Below are 17,269 nucleotides of genomic sequence, written 5' to 3'. Positions count from 1 at the left end.
GCCAAAGATGAATATAAATCTTTAAAAAACACATATCAATTTAGAATAATTTATACTTAAAAACACCATTAAACTGCTAGAAAGTAAACTGAACAATGGTGACTGTGAGACCCATACTAGGTCATCAGCACATGATATTCCTCTGACTCCAGAGAGAATGACTGGGTTGAGTCTGGGCACAAGACAAAGGTGATTCAGTAAGACTCAATCCTTAGACCTTAGTCGTATTGTAAGCAAACAGATGCTCACTTCCTACTGGAATTAGTGGCCACAGATATGAGTTATCCTGTCGTGAACAGGGGGCTTCCCTGATAGCCCGGTTGGTAAAAAATCTGCCTACAGGAGACCCTGGTTCAACTCCTGAGCCAGAAAGATCCACTGGAGAAAGGATAGGGTACCCACTCCAGTATTCTTGGGCTTCCCTTGTGGCTCAGCTGGTAAAGAATCCACCTGCAAGGCAGGGAACCTGGGTTCAATCTCTGGGTTGGTAAGATCCCCTGGAGAAGGGAAAGGCTACCCACTCCAGTATTCTGGTCTGAAGAATTCCACAGACTATATAGTCCATAGGGTCACAAAGAGTCAGACATGACTGTCATGAAGAGGTGCCATCATATAGAAACAGCCTGTCAAGAGCAAAGCAAGACTGAAGATAACAGAAGAGAGAGATGAAGGAAAAGGGACAGCATTCAAATTCCAACCTGAATGTGACCCTCAGATTTCTTTGTTCTTAAACCAAAACAGTTTCTTAATCAGGTTTAACTTGGGTTTATATCATTTGCAACCTGACTAATACAATCACATCAACATCATTATTGTGATCATCATTATCATTACCGTGGTTTATTGACATGTGGATAAAGTCTTAGATTTCTTCACTGTTAAAGTCAGTGAGACTCTCCTCAAAGACAGTGTCATTATTTGCTACCAAAGTAATGAGATAACACAAGGATTAAAGGACTTACAGCACTTCAGAGGCACTTCATTCTTAAAAATTCATGTACAGTGAGTAACAGCCACTTTCATTTTATAAAGAGGTTTAAGTGGACTCAGCAGCTAGCCAAGGACTGGGACAGCCAGTGAGCATGTGAACTTTTAAACTGTAGTTACTAACAGACCACCTTCCTAATCTGCCTTTCACTAGTTTAAAAGATGACATTAAATCTTATTCAATTATTTTGGTTAAGTATATAGAATTTTTTCTAAAATAAGGAAATGTTCATTTTTCTCATACTACATAGACAGGAGATGGTGAGCATCATCTTTTTAAAAAATGCATTGACTGCAAAAAGATTACTAGAACATAACTGCTTATTACCATCTTACACATAAAAGCTGCACAATATTTCTATACAGTTAACTTTGGTCACTTCATGCGAAGAGTTGACTCATTAGAAAAGACTCTGATGCTGGGAGGGATTGGGGGCAGGAGGAGAAGGGGACAACAGAGGACGAGATGGCTGGATGGCATCACTGACTCGAAGGACATGAGTCTGAGTGAACTCCGGGAGTTGGTGATGGACAGGGAGGCCTGGCGTGCTGCGATTCATGGGGTCGCAAAGAGTCGGACACGACTGAGCGACTGAACTGAACACACAAACAAGAGGCTTAATTCCTCTATTACTGTCGTCAGCCCTCCACATGAGAGGTTCCTCAGCATTCACAGATTCAACCAATCATGGACCGTGGAGGACTGCAGAATTTACAATTGAAAGTATGTATAAGTGGACCTACCTGCACAGTTTAAGTCCATGTTGTCCAAAGGTCAACTGTATAATCTCTGAGAAAGACTTACAGACAAGGAAATCAGCTGAAAATTCATATATTCTCAATCGTTAAATAAATGAACTCACCTCACTAGTCATTTCAGATGCTCGTTTTGCTCTTTGAATATCAAGTACTTCGGAATTAAGCTCCATTCCTTTCCCTTTTATTTCATTTTCCAAATCCTTTTTATATTCTTTCTATGAAACAAGAATATTACTGTTTGAAATTTACTGGGAAACTCTTTAATTTATATACTGTTTTACATGTGTTTCCAGAGACCACAGAAAGAAAATATTTCTAGAAAGGAATGAACCAGATTTCTGAGCATTCATGCTCTTTATTTCCTACAGATACTTCATTTTCTTTTTTAGTCATGGTTGTGGAGTTTCCAATACTATCAATCTTTTTTCTTTTATCCTGTCTTCCCACATGTTTTGGTACCATATTGGAGCCATATTTTTAAAAGATATCTTCCCTTTTTTTTAATTTATTTATTTTTTATTGAAGGATAATTGCTTTACAGAATTTTGCTGTTTTCTGTCAAACCTCAACATGAATCAGCCATAGCTATACATATACCCCCTCTCTTTTGAACCTCCCTCCCCACCATCTCCCTCCCCATCCCCTCTTCCATTTAAATGGTAAGGAAGGTCTTAAGAATGCATGCTTCTTACTAATTACTTGAAGTATTTCTTTGAAAGCTGTCTATAAAATATGAATCATTAAAAGAACATAATTGGAAAAGAATGAAAAATTACAAAATCAAAAGGACTGATGTAGCCAATTTTTTGTTTCCATTTTATTCAAAGATTTGTAAAATCAAATAATTTCCTACAGATTGATAATATATAGTCTGAATTTCACCCATTTTAACATATTTTAAGTAGATCCAAATGTCTTTAATCTGTACATATAATACAGTTTTTTTGTGTGTGTGTGCTAATGAATTTCTGTCTTCTTACTAATTGAATTATGAAAACAATGTCTATCCTAATCCAATTCAGCTAAGTTGCCTTTATGACTAACTTGTCAGATGAAACTTCCTTTAAGGATAAGAAATCACATTCTAGTTAATTCTAGAGTTCATTTGATGTTAGTTTCTCTTTGTCCAGTTTAATTAAATTAGCTGGTCCTCTGCTTAACTAATAACCTACAAGACATTGTAATGACCTGCATGTAATTTTGGAAAGAGCTCTGGAGTCAAATGATCTGGATTCTTTTCACTTGTTGGTCTTGTGACCTTCAAGAGGACTTTAAGTAACTGAGCCTTGATTTTCACATGGACAAAATGAAAATAAAAATACTTGCTATACCAGTGTCGAGGACAATTGAGGGAATCAAATTAAGTATAAAAAGATACATTATATGACAACAGAAATGCAAAAACCTTAAAGAATGCAAAGACAATTTGAAGCTAAATGCTTACACATAAAGTATAAATAAATAAAAATAAAATTTAAGAAAAAAAAAAACAAAGTCACAATTTCATTAAGTCATGAGTCTCTTTTTAAAATTAGATATCAGTATCAGTAACTTAATTAAAAGATTTTTAATCACAGTCTCTGGACTTTTTTCTTATACTGATGCATACCTTCTAAATCAATGAGTCTAAAATAAGATTCATTCACAGAGAAAAATAAAAGAAAATGGTAATAGCATATTAAAGTCATTTACAATTCTCAAAATAGATCTCACATTTTCATTTGTATGTAAATAATAAAAAGACTCTCTTTTTAAAAACTCATGTAAATAGTGCATATTATTTAAATAGAAGACAATAATAGCAGGAAGTTGTCACGTGGTCAGCCTTTAACTTCAAAAAATTTTATAGGAACTAGAAGTGAGAAGAGATAGGGTAGCAAGAATTCTCTTCCATGATATGCCTACTTCAGCCCAGCATACATTGCAACAGTGAATCACATTAAATTTCTACGAGTGGTTAAATGCGAAAGCCAGCTGGTATTTTGTTATTAAAGAAGTTCATGATGATTAACATCTATGCAGGTAATTATACTCTGTTCCACTGGTTTAAGACACTTCTTTCAGGGATAGTTTCTTCAGTTCAAAATGCAGGATGAAATGGAGTTCTCTGATGCTTTCTCTTAATGTAAAGAGAAACTATTTAGACAAAGAACTGAAACAGTTTCAAGTTACTTAGAAACTATTTAAAAAAAAAAAAGCAGAAACAAAAACAAAACTTTTAAACTGTGAACATGATATTTTTAATTGTTAGATTTGAGGGCCTTAAGTTCAACAAATTTAATAACATTGTGAGCCAAAATGTACCATAAGTTTAGGGGTTGGGGGGAAATGCTGCTGAGTATAAAATGAAAAAGGGAAATGAATTCTTATGCTGTATATGCTAAATATATTATTTTTTCCCTACTTAGAACACAAGCCACTTATAAATGTACCATTTATCCAGACCTTCACACATCACCTCATTTCTGATATCAAATGTCATGAGAATGCTGCCGAGAAGTTACAGGAAAAGCTGGTTCTAATATGTGGTTTATAATAACTAAATTTGAGAGAATCAAGCTAACCTCATCCACACTGAAAATATTTTTTTAAAAAACTAACTGCTATAAAGCTACTTATAGAGCTTCTAAGCTACAAGCCAAACATAAAATCAAAGTATTTTTCAAGTTTTTCAAGGAAATCTGGGTAATTTCATCCTTCAACATTAAATGGAAATAGTAACACTTTCCTGTTTTTAATGAAAACATAAAACTCTATTAGTAAAGGTCAAAGTGAAGGAAAGCGTAATGGATGAATAACTCAAACACTGAATTAGAGAATTAGTAGAGAATTATCAGTGCATATTTTCTGGGCTATTTCTTTTGCAGAACTATAGTAGGATCATACCTCCTTCAGAAGGCTGGTGATGTACTTTACATGTAAAAACTCTGGAGTCTTGTCTAAATCCATTGATGACCTTCCTTTAATATCCTTCTCAAAATCCTCTCTGTAAACTTTCTGTAAAATAAGACCACATAATTTTAAATTTAGAAAATACCAGTGACTGTTGAAAAGATAACAGAACAAGAGTTCCTGGAACAAAACTGATGTTTTTCTTATATAATTGTATCACCTCTGAGTCTTCTTACTAATAGGAAAATAACTCCAACCTTAACATAATATCTCAGATCACAAGCTGCCATCATTCCTAATACAGAAAGGCAACAGTAGCATATATTAATCATGCATTTACATTCCAGGATTTCTTGGTGAGAGGAAAGTGAACTAGTACCGGGTAAAAATCAAGGAACCATGAGACCCAGATGGTACAAGGGTCCTCAGCGTGGGTGTTCCTGTGGCTGAACGGGGAAGTGGAGCACTGTAGGGCCGGGAGAGGATGCAGGTAAGCCTGAGACACCAGAACCTCCTTCTTCGTGTTGTTGTCAGAAAAGTAACATGATTTTGAGACCTGTGTCTCTCAGGTACATTCACCTGACAATTTCATATAGTCTTAAACTTTCGGAGAAGCCAAATGGCTCCTGAAAGCAGAAACCTTTATCTGGGCTGTGGATCACTGACAACAAGACAGAGGGAAATTAATTTGAAATCTGGCACTAGCAATGACAAACACGAATGAGCACTAACAGCAACTAGCAATAAAAGAGAAGGAGGTGATGTGAAGGATACATACAATACTTTATATACTATTCTCAAAATGCAGACAAGGTGCTACGGACTGAATATGTCCCTCCAAAACCCATATGTTGAACCCCTACCTCCCCACCCACGGGATGACATTAGGAGTTGGGGCCTTCAGGACGTGATGAGGATTAGATGAGGCCATCATACATGAGAGACTATGAATGGGATTCATGTCCTTCAAAGAGTCACTAACAAGCCTGCTTCCTTCCTCTCCCTGCTCTGCATCATGTGAGGATGCAAGAAGGCAGCAGTCTGCACCCCAGAATTCAGCATGCTGGCTGGCACCCTGACCTCAGACCTCCAGCCTCCATAACTATGAGAAATAAGTTTCTATTGCTTAAGCTACCCAGTTTGTGGTACCTTGTTAGAGCAGCTCAAACAGACTAGAACAAAAGATATTCCAGTGAGCCATCCCATTAAATGTGAGTTTTTGTAGGGCTTTTGAATTTTGATCAAGTTTACCTACTCTGTCAATTCACTTAAAAAGAAGTGACTGACTCGGGTAAAACAGTCACTGAACCATTCTTGATCAAATTCCCCTTTATTGGCTCAAGAAAACACGAGATGTGAAAAATATAAGTAATTATTTTCTCCTCTCTCCCCTGAAAAAGAAATTAAACAACTCTGAAATTCAACAACCACAGTATTCTACATGCCCTTTGTCTGAGAAGATGAATCGTAACCTTTCAACAAAGCACATGTAATGTTTACTAAATTCCTAGGAGGGTTTTGCTCTCTCTAGAAATGATCATTTCTTGGGAATTTCCTGGAGGTCCAGTGGTTAGGGCTCGGTGCTTTCACTGCCAAGGCTGGGGTTCAATTCCTGGTCAGAGAACAAAGAGCCCACAAGCCACTCAGTGCAGCCAAATAAAAAGAAGAAATAAATTATCATTTTGCCCTGTTTTGATGTTGTTTTTAAAAACTAGAAAAGATTTGCCCATTGAGGATGTCTGGAGTCTAGAACTGTGGTTGTAACCAGCTGATAGTAACTGCCCACTACTTCTGTCCCTTTGAAGTAAAAACTTGGTTGTACCCACAGAAATTGGATGTGTCTGTAGACAAAACCATCTGTGTCTGGTGTCTGATTCCCCTCTGCCCACACTCACCCCCACTGCCCCCTCAAAAAAAAAAACAACAGAAGAAATCTCACTGGGGTAGACAGGAACCAGTGTCAGGTGACTATGTGGATGTGACCTAGCATTATCTTAAGTAGAGAAGTAAATGGATAAGCGGAAAAAAATAAACAACTTATAATTGATCTCTTCTCTTGATGTCTTGAAACTTCTTGAAACTTTCTGATATCACTGATTATTAGCCAGGGGTAGGGGGAGAATCAGTTAAATAAATTAACAGGAAAAAGGGAATCATTTATGACTTTTACCCATTAGCACTTATTAAATATGTAATTTTAGGTAAGACAATTAATTTCAGTGGATGCATTATCAGTCTAGGAATATACTTACCTAGCATCATTACCTTGAGAGGATTAAATGAGCCAACATATATAAAACATTCAGCCCGTCACCTAGCACAGAGTAAGTACTTAACAAATGTTAGCTCTAGTCTCATTACAAAAAAAAAAAAAGGTAAGTAAAGGAACCAGCCCTTCATTTTCCTTTTAGTTTTTATCCGCTCATCATAATTTCACATGGACACAGCCTGAAAGTGTCAATTTTATCATCACAGAATGCAAGAGCTCACCTGGAAAACTGGGAAACTGAGGGCAAGGGAAAAAAAATCAATGACCTGGACTAGATGCCTGGGTCTACAGCGTGGATTCCTTGGTCTGGCCAGTGCAATATACTTTCTTCCGGATGCACGAAACCTTCTGAACCACTGTAATGGTTCCTTTCAATGATAAAACATCAAATTTGCACTAAACAGTTGATAGCAAAACAAAAAGACTCACCTCACTCTGCATCTTCTGAGCCTCCTTTGAAACTTGATATGACGGTGTCTCAACAAATTCAAGCATCGATTTCCCCTTATTTTTCTCATACTCTTCTTTGTATTTCACCTTCATTGAAAAAAAGTATAAATGGCACATAAAGCTCACAAGCCCTTATACAAACAGAGCAAAGTAAAATAACTATATATGCAAAATCGACCACCCTGTTTTCTAAAAATCACAATATTCTGGCCATTTAGGTTGATCACTAGGTTCCCTGTGGTTAATGATATACAAAGAAAGGAAACCAGTAACATATTAAAGTTTTTAAGGGATATGAATGGTTTACGATTAAATAATGTAGTTCTAGGACATGTATATGTAAACAGCTGGGATAGATAGATATATATCACACATGGAGTTATACATGTATACACACATGCCATTAATATACACACATGTAAAGGTACATATATACATAGGTACATATATATATAGAGAGAGAGAGAGAAGACACAGAGAGGCTGAGACAGGAAAAAAGAGACAAAGAGATCACTGAAATAACTTTGAAGCCTATCAGTAAATCATGAACAAGAAGAAAACCAGAACTGTGACTGTCTTTCTGACAAAAGAAGGACAGTGTTCTTTAGGACTGCTGAATTTTCCCATAGACATTGAGTGAAACACACACACAGAGCTTTTATGTGACTTCCTTCAGTTTTGCTAAGCATTATTTAATCATATCATATCATGAATTATTTATTCATTATAACCAACCCTTATCTATTTTGGTTTATAAAATGATGAATATTTTCTATCTCCTAAAAACAAAAACTAGAATTATATTCTGCAAGCTGCAAGAGTGGTTGGCTTTTTTAGCAATACACCTTTTTAAATTAAATTCATAGTTTTGATCATAATTCATTTTATTAAGATAGGTATTTTCACTAAAATCCTTATATATAAAAATTACTAATGAAATTGGTTCTTAAGATGCATTATAATAAAAATAATTTTAATGGTATTTAAATCCAAAAGAATCTTTTCAAAACAGAACTTTGTGGTAGCAGGACATATAACGAATTTTTTAATTTCTATTTTTAGGAATATTTTTGTTTTAGAGAAGTATAATAGAATGATCAGTGAAAGTAAACTATGAAAGTGAACACTGTTAGGGTAAAATTTTGTGGGGAAACAAAATAAAAATGAAAAGAGAAAAAAATGTATACTTCCAACCTTAAAGGAGAGCTGGTTTGTATATTTTTTAAATAAATGAAGGTAGGTATCAAATCATTATGGAATTTATGTTCCATGGGGTATATTTAAAAGAGTGATTTAAATTTTATCTTAATAGATGCTGGAAATAATATTTTTTCAATTACTGAAATTCAGAATTTTAAAAGTTATCAACTTTAATGTATTCAAGGAAAAAGATATTTTTAAAAGTTTCTTTCAGAGAGTATATAGAATTTCATAGTTGAAAGAAACATGAAGGCAGAATAGACTGGTAAGATAATTTCCCATTTTTAATACACTTACAACTGAGCTGAAAAATTATAATAAACTGTATGCCTGGAAAATTATACTTTTGCAGCTCAAAATGACCAGTACACTATGAAAGTTTTCATTATTATGAGATGTGACCATTAATTAATTAACTCATATCTTGTAAGTTTTTGATTGTGTATAGTAAGTATAATATTATGAAATGCCTGCCTGTTGAAACATGGTTCAGGCTTCCCTAACCTAATAAACACAGAGAGAACAGAGTCTGAGACTTTTCTCACGATGCACGTGCTTCCCAGCGGCTACGCGTTCTCGGCGGAGGTGCCGGCAGTGATGCTGCTGAGTCCAGGCAGGGGCGGCCTCGTACCTGACTCTGGAGCATGGCATTGCCTTTATGGTGCAGGTGTTCCGCAGCGTCCACATCAAAATGATACAGGCCTTTGTTTTCCTCAAAAACCTTTCTATATTCTCGCTAAAAAAAATAAATAAATAAAATAAAGTAAGACTAGAAGGGTCTGTTAAAAGCAACTACTACTTAGGAGGGCACACTGAAAATGCAAGCGAACAAGAGCTGCAAAGCTGCCACTAAGTTCCCATCTGCTGTCCACTGGCCGTGTAGATTGCCGACCCTGAGCTAAAGCGACAGTGGGAGATAGACCAGCTCTAGGTGGTCCATGCGAACAGCATCTAAAACACTCAAGAGAAGCAGAGGACTACTGGCTCTAAACACAGCATAAATAATATCTGCAGCACTGGGAAGTGACAGTGGAAAAACCCATAACGTGTGTGAACAGGCAAAGTGGGCAAAAGAAAGGCAGTTTGTCTTGCCCTTATCCTAGAACAGAAATGTATTTATTAATAACTGCATCTACAAGAAAAGAAGAACAGATGAAAGGAAAGCTGGAGTCAGGAAAGGGAAAAAAAGTTGTATGTAATGGATCATAAGGAAAATGAGAGGGAGAGAAATCATTCAACTAACTTTCCTAAAAGGACAAGATAGGAGGTGGCCGAAAGAGAAACCAAGGAATTTGGGTATGGTTGGTTGAATTCTTAAGGTGAAGAAAATTTTTAAGGATTAAGACACTTTTTAGACATACAGACAAAAAGGTGAATTTGGAAGAGAACAGAATGGATAAGAATACCAAATTTGGCAAGTGTAGGACTCTAAACACAGCAGGCAGCAAAAAGACAAACATTGCTTTATGATTTTTACCCCTGGAGATTGGACACTTAGTAATTTTGCCTTATTTGGAAGACTTTTAGAGGTACATGGTAACTCTCAAAGACTCAGATATACAGAGACTTAAGCTAGAGTTGGTCACTTTAGACAGTGAGGATTTCAATGAAAATGGCAATTTAGTGTAGCGTGGAGGGAGAAGTAAGCAGCATTAGAAAGGGAGGGGGAACAAGCTAGGACACTTAGGCCTAGGATACGCTCCAGTGATCCAGAGTGAAACAGAGGAGGCCTCAGTGCCAAGGATGGGAAGGACGGAAGGTCCGAGGGGCCTACACAGGAAAACTGCTTTCCCTAGGGACACAGCAAGGTCCCCAGAGGCATTTTCAGTCAATTAGGGAACTAAGACATGCATCGCCCAAACTCTAACCAGAATACTTTAAGGGAGAAGAGCACCCCCAGGAGTCTCATGAAAATGTGCACAGAGTACATCTTGACCAAAGAGAATAAGTTCTGAATTTTAGCTTCTCTGCTAATTTTTCTAAAAGATAATTTCAAATAATAACAACATACTTAGAGATGTCATGATTTAATTAGAAGTAATTTTATAAAATAGATATGAAATGCATGTAACAAGCTAGGATACATTCCATTACTAAGTTAAAATCCAGAACTAATAAAGTCTAGAATTGTATCTGGAATAATGTTTATAGATTGAGAAAAGGTCAAAAAATACTGCCTGTCACTTAATGATCTATTTTAGTTAGAGAGAATTTCAGAAACTCCTGTTTTAAAACCAAAGAAAATCACCCTCTTTGAACTAAGATCTGCAAAAGAATGATCAATACTTGCTTTTTCTTAGGTAAGAGTCTCTGTTGCCTCCTAGTGGAAGTTATACAGAGTAACACAATATACACTTTTTTAATTTATGCAAAGTTACAAAAAAAAAACCTGAAAGCTAACAGTGTTCTATTTCTCAAAGAAAAATATCCCCTCCAGTTTAATCAGTATGGTTGTACAAACTAATAAGGCACTAATTTTACTCTGCACAGTAAAATTTTTCAAATTACGATTTATATCAAAGACATTTAGAGGTCTTTAAAAACCAGCCATTTATAACAAACTGACAACTAATTCTGGTAGAATGCCTGTTTAAGCATTCTCTTACTCAATCTTTTACTAAAATTAAGTTGCCTTTATAAATCAACAAAATTCTCATTCTCTTTACATTAAAATTTAAAAGAAGGCAATTCTGACATATAATAAATTTGAATCAATGTAATATCGTGCAACTTTAATAAGTAGAGACTTCAGAGCAACACCTTTTTTGACTCAAATTTTCTCTTCATGAAGCAACTGGTCAGTTACAATTTTTCTATGGAGAAAAAATATGATCTAGAAAAAATGAAGGTTTAAACTTTACAAGTGGTGTATAAAACAACTGTAATATGAATTTGATGGGTTTTCTCAAAGAGAAAATAGAAACAATTACTATTACTATTTTTCACCACTATTATAAAATAAAGGTCAATATTTTCAAAAAGAAATATTGCCTATGAGTGGCCTACATTTTTCATGGTAATCCAAATTTTTGAATTACAACCATGACATTTTTGCTGACTTATTTATACATGAATCCTCACATCCGAAGGAAATTAACCCACACAGGGATGAGGAAGAGTCAAGGTCAAATGTGACTGCAGTGATCAAGCTGGATGAGCAAAGACTACCTATGAAGAAAGCAGAGGGTCAAATCTCAGAAACACACGGATTTTTAGAAGCACATCTCTGAGTCGTGGTTAAAAATGTGCAACTGAAGCAGAGTCGCTCAAGAAACAGGAGCGTCTGTACAGAGGAGGATGAGCATTGAAATGGCAGGACAGCAGGAATTAAGTGTCCAGGGACCGAGTCTAATTCTGCACCTGACAGTCTCCCAACCTTCATCCCTGCTCAACAGATGGGAAGAATAATGGGTTGCTTTTCCTCCAAAGACCAGTGATAACTAATTAATTAATTTCCTCCATGAATATGAATTCACACAGATAACATTTCAAGAAGAGGATTACAAAATAATGAACAGAAGTTTCAACATATCAAAACCAAATGTAGACATTTTTAAACCTGAAATGAAGTTGTTATCTCATTATTTAATGGTTTGGGAAGCAGGTTATAACTACAGAGTTTTCTCATCCATGACTGTGGGCACATCTCCTAAAGAAGACTGTTTTCACTTTTTAACATTCTTTGACAATATACTTTGCCATTAAATCTGTGCCTGATCCAAGACAGATATATAATAAATGCAGATAATTTTTGAGTGAGTCATTATTAAAATAGGCATAGAAATAACTTGAGGTCAAATTAGACTTCATCATCCTGACATGGGACATTCTGAGGCGTAGAAAACAGAGGCACAGGTGAGCCAGGGTCATCAGTAATGAGAGCCAGTGACATCACGGTTCAGACGCACTGTGTGTTGGAAAGAGCATCAAGAGCCAAGTTCTGATGCAACGGGCCACTGGGCAGCAGACACAAATATTTTAATTAGGACACCCTCCCCTCCTTGTTGTGTTGAAGAAAACACGGAAACCTTCACAAGACTAAAAGTACAGCAGCAGTGCAAACACTCTTGAGATTTATTTTTAGACAAGGCATAATTCAGACTAAGACAACTTTTATGCTACTGAGACCTTCTGAGTACCAGACACTCTGCTCTGGCCTGCATAAAAGATCGCTGACTTAAGAGCCTGACCTCCAAGTGATGTCAACCTACTACAAAGAAAGGGGAAGGAGAAAGACAGAAAGGATGCTCACATAAACACTTGGAAGAGTAGCTATTCCACAAAAAAGTTTGTATTCAAGAGATATTAAAGAGCCAGCTTTGTAAAGCAACAGCCTGGGTGGGATTTAAGCAACAGACACTAGTTTCCATGAAGTTAGTTACTGAGGGGGCAGTGAAGGCCAGGCTCGCTTTAGCAAGCAGGTGCGCTCATAAGCACTCAGAAGTGTGGGTGCCACGGAGTCACAGGTCTACACTAGCCAACAAACGACCACTTACTCCGCTTAGCATTTTGCTGACTTTCAAAGCGTGGTCTAAGAACAAGTTTGGGAGACCTGAAACTGGATCATGCATATTCTGAATGTCTTTCTTGTACTTCACCTATGAAAATAACACGAAACAAAATACCATCTAGGAGAAGAAAATACTATGCTTTTGCATTATGCCCATTATTATTTTAAACACAACGAAGTATTATTTGGGCTTCCCTGGTAGCTCAGCGGTTAAAGCATCTGCCCGCAATGCGGGAGACCTGGGTTCGATCCCTGGGTTGGAAAGATCCCCTGGAAAAGGAAATGGCAACACACTCCAGTATTCTTGCCTGGAGAATCCCATGGATGGAGTAGCCTGGTGGGCTACAGTCCACGGGGTTGCAGAGTCGGGGTTGCAAAGAGTCGGACACGACTGAGCGACTTCACTTTCACTTTCTAAGTATTATTTAACGGTACTAAATTAAATGAATTCACAAGTAGCCACTAGATGGTGCTCATTTACTACTGAATGAATAAAAGTTCTTCCCAGGTACTTGAAAGTATTTTGATAACTCCTTTTATTGTTTATGTGCTCAGAAAGGGTGATGTTAACAGAAACAAGTAACTTTAACTGAAACTCTACTTTCAGAAAATAAAGAAAATAGAAGCTTCACTCTTTAGAAATTACCACTGTCTTCCAATTATATTTTGTGTCAATTTTAGAACCTTTGGTAGTTTTAATCCTATTACTATGTAGACCTTTTCAATCAAATGCTTTGGAAATAAAAAATGTTAATAACAGAAAACATCAAGCACTTACTGTGATGTTTAAACTTTTCTGTGTAAACACTTTATATGTATTAAGTATGCTCCACAATCTTAGCAAGTAAACATTTAAAGTATGCTCATTTTACAGAGGAGGAAACTGAGACACAGAAAGACGGAAGTGTAATATCAGGTGGTGGAGCAAGATTCAAATCCAGACAACCGATTCGAAACCTTGAGCTTTCAATACCATGCTGGAGGTTCTTTTAAGTATATTCCTGCCCTATTTGCTTTATGCTTGTACACACACAAAAATAATCAAATAAGAAAAAATGAATTATTAGAATATTCCCAAAGGTCCTAAAAGACGGAAACACCCATTTCAATTGCTGGTAACAAAATCTGGTTAATGAACACAAATTATAGTACCTTCTAAACAGGAATGAAAGTAAAATATACTAAGTCCCCCAGATACAACAGGAGTTGAAAGGTTTAAATGCTCTAACAAAGGAACAGTTCAAACTTAATATTTAAAAAAGTACTCTATGTCTCATTCAACTATAGTAAAGTAATTAATTTTCTCTATGTATGTTTTTATACTCTTCCTAATTCTAATAAAAATTATCTTTTCTTATAAATTGAAACTTCATTTTTAAAGATATGAAATGAAAACAAATCTTATGAAGAGGTATTTCACAGAATTTACATAAGAGATAAGAAAGAAATTGTAAGCCATCTCAAGTACAATTTCTGGAAATTTCCTTGTGATATACTACTATGTTCCAGGTATATTTTACAATCTTCACAATTTCATGAGCATAATTACATTTGCTAACTATTGTCATAATCATTAATTTATGATACTACACAGTTTTTCTGAAAAACTCTATAATCTATTTCCACTCTTGATTAGCTATAATACTAATAGTTTTGCTAATAAAACTATTCCTATTAATGAGTAATCAGTAACACTTTTTCCCCCCCCAGAAAAGCTTCAAGAAAATAGGCTTCAGTGTTTTCTAAAATTATTTGGAAATTACATGATCTTGATTAAGTATCACAATTACCACACAGCCAAGTCTATCAAAACAAGAATCAAAACATACTGAAAATAATATTCTGCAAATTGCCATTCATGAGGCAGAAAGCAACTTACATTGCTCGCCAGGGCAGTGGCCAGCTGACTTTGCCTAAAAGAAGCACTTTCAAGAGGATTGTAAAGATGTTTCTTATCCTTCATTTCACTATCAAATTTTTCTTTGTATTTAATCTGCCATAAAAGAAAAAAAAAAACAGGAAAAATTACATAGCACATTTACCTTCAAGCTTTCAAAGCAACACATTTGATTTCTAATTATATCAGATAAAAGCTACCTTAAAAATGTATGGCAGCAGAGTTTAAATACCTAGTATTTTCCCCCCATATAAAGCTTAATTAGGCATAAAGGGTTTTTTTTTAATTAAAAAAACACCTCTACTTGAACATGGATCATAAATGCAATTAGGCATGAACTCAAATCCTATTAACAAGAATTATATAGAATCTCGGGATTTTAAAATGTCAGTTTCCATTTCTGCATTCCTAACATCTATGATCAATTAGAAATCGAGACCATAAATGTCTTAACATCTATCACATTTAGAAAACAGGTTCCAAATATTAGAATTTGAATACGAATTTTCCTAAAAGAATGACTGCAAATGCAAGACAGAGCTCCTACCATGGTTTTTCTCATCATTTCCCACTTATTAAAAAACTCATTGTTAGGGATTACGTATTCTGAAAAATCCTGGGCCTATTTAATGTCATTTATTACTTCTCTGCTCTCACTCCACATTCGTGTTCAGTGGCAGAACCATCTCCAACTTTCACTGTGGATTTTTTTTTTTTAACTAGTCTTAGGGTAACCAAATGTCTTCCCTTGTGGCTCAGATGGTAAAGAATCTGCCTGCAAAGCAGGAGACCGGGGTTTAATCCTTGGTTCAAGAAGATCTCCTGGAGGAGAGAATGGCAAACCACTCCAGCGTTCTTGCCTAGAGAGTTCCATGGACAGAGGAGCCTGGTGGGCTACAGTCCATGGGCTGCAAAGAGTCGAACACAACTAGACAATTCTTTACTAAAATAAAACAAAAATAGCTAGTCTCATTTATTTAATTATTTAACTGCTTTAACTGCTGTAGCCAGGAAAGGATGCAGGCAAGCAAAAGCAAAAGTAAGCTGTTTTGTCCGTTTATATCTTATTATGATTCTTACACTATCTTATTTCTTTCTTTACAACATTCAGAATGCACATTTATCCATACATCCTAAGACTCTGCCTTGCAGAAACCTTTAGAAAAAAGACAGTTTGGGAACGGCTCATATTACTCTTTGAATCTAGTGTGTACTGGGTGATGGTCTCCCTCAGGGATACACGCTGATACCTCCAGGAGGGAGCTGGTAAAAATCCTGATGGGAATACATTTGGAAAACATTTCAAGACGGTTCACATGCAATAGTTTCTGTTGCAGTTTCATTTGCTAATAATACTTTTTGATCATCATATTATCTTATAATTTCAAGCAAAATCTCACTTATTATAATTAATAGGCGAGGCCTCCCTAAAACAAGAAAAGCTTCAAGTTTTAGATTATTTTATCTTGAAATCAGGGGGGGACACCACCACCAATGCAGTCAATTTAGATCTCCTTTACTACTGTCCAGAGTAACTGGCACCAAAGCCAGATCCTCTCTACCTGGTCCTCTGCTAAACACGCAATTCCACTCCTCAATACCCCGCTGCTGTGGCGCTTTTCACAACATTCTAATCTGTGTTTTCGTCTCTTCTAGGTTTTAGTGCATGACAGGTATTCACTTGACTATGGTTGTAGACGCTCTGAACTGACTTCCCCTAGAATGGCACTCCCGATTCAGCCATATCCACCAACACTGTCCAGCGATCAAGGAAAACATTCTTCCCGATGCTGTGGTGCCAGGAACACTCTCAGCTGGTAGTTCTTTCCATCCAATCAACTGATCCTGCTGTGTAACATGGGCTCGCATCAAGTATCCTTTCAGTCACTCATAAGTCCCCAACCTCAGCCACCACGAGTGTCTTAGTTATTAGCTAAATGGCAAGAATAGGTTCCATGATCCTTGAGCACAGAGAGTGCATCATTTTGCCTTTGTACCCCCTGTAGTTCTCAGCACCATTACACTAAGCCCAGAGGCAACATGGAAGGAAGCATTACTTGGGAATGTCAGGTCCCACTGAACCCCGCTGCTATGTCAGGGATCCTGGTCTTTTACGCTAAGCCCAAGCAGAAGTGAGTTCAAGCGTGTATGTGACTCCATCAGATTTGCTTTTGGAAGAGATTACCAGCTCCAGGCCTGATGGGAGTGTGTCTGGGCTCACATCAGCATTCCCAAACTCGGGCAGGAAATCCATCCTAACTCAAAATAGGAATCCAACGCAGGCTCAATGTTTAATGAATACAGG

The 17,269-nt window shown here is 36.4% G+C and overlaps 1 protein-coding gene across 10 annotated transcripts in view; it reads right to left on the bottom strand.

Moving 5' to 3' along the window:
- The window catches only part of NEBL (nebulette), a 378,828-nt gene that overhangs the window by 64,554 nt on the left and 297,005 nt on the right, over positions 1–17,269 (bottom strand). For 4 of the 10 annotated variants that reach the window (XM_086334536.1, XM_086334539.1, XM_086334543.1 and 1 more), the window contains 6 exons: positions 14,947–15,060; positions 13,054–13,155; positions 9,189–9,293; positions 7,337–7,444; positions 4,633–4,743; positions 1,851–1,961 (listed from right to left, as the gene is read on the bottom strand). The exons of 2 other annotated variants lie outside the window; for them this stretch is intronic. In XM_086334536.1, coding sequence (XP_086190662.1) covers positions 1,851–1,961; positions 4,633–4,743; positions 7,337–7,444; positions 9,189–9,293; positions 13,054–13,155; positions 14,947–15,060 — 651 coding nt within the window. Of the gene's footprint in view, positions 1–1,850; positions 1,962–4,632; positions 4,744–7,336; positions 7,445–9,188; positions 9,294–11,317; positions 11,391–13,053; positions 13,156–14,946; positions 15,061–17,269 lie in introns of those variants that run through there. 4 more of the 10 variants (XM_086334538.1, XM_086334537.1, XM_086334542.1 and 1 more) reach the window with 2 other exon arrangements.

This window comes from Bos grunniens, chromosome 13, assembly GCF_055505025.1.
Source record: "Bos grunniens cultivar Pamir isolate PY7600 chromosome 13, Bosgru_T2T1.0, whole genome shotgun sequence".
Lineage (NCBI taxonomy): Eukaryota > Metazoa > Chordata > Mammalia > Artiodactyla > Bovidae > Bos > Bos grunniens.
Note: the sequence above shows the minus strand (reverse complement) of the source record. Positions and strands in the feature narration are given on the sequence as shown.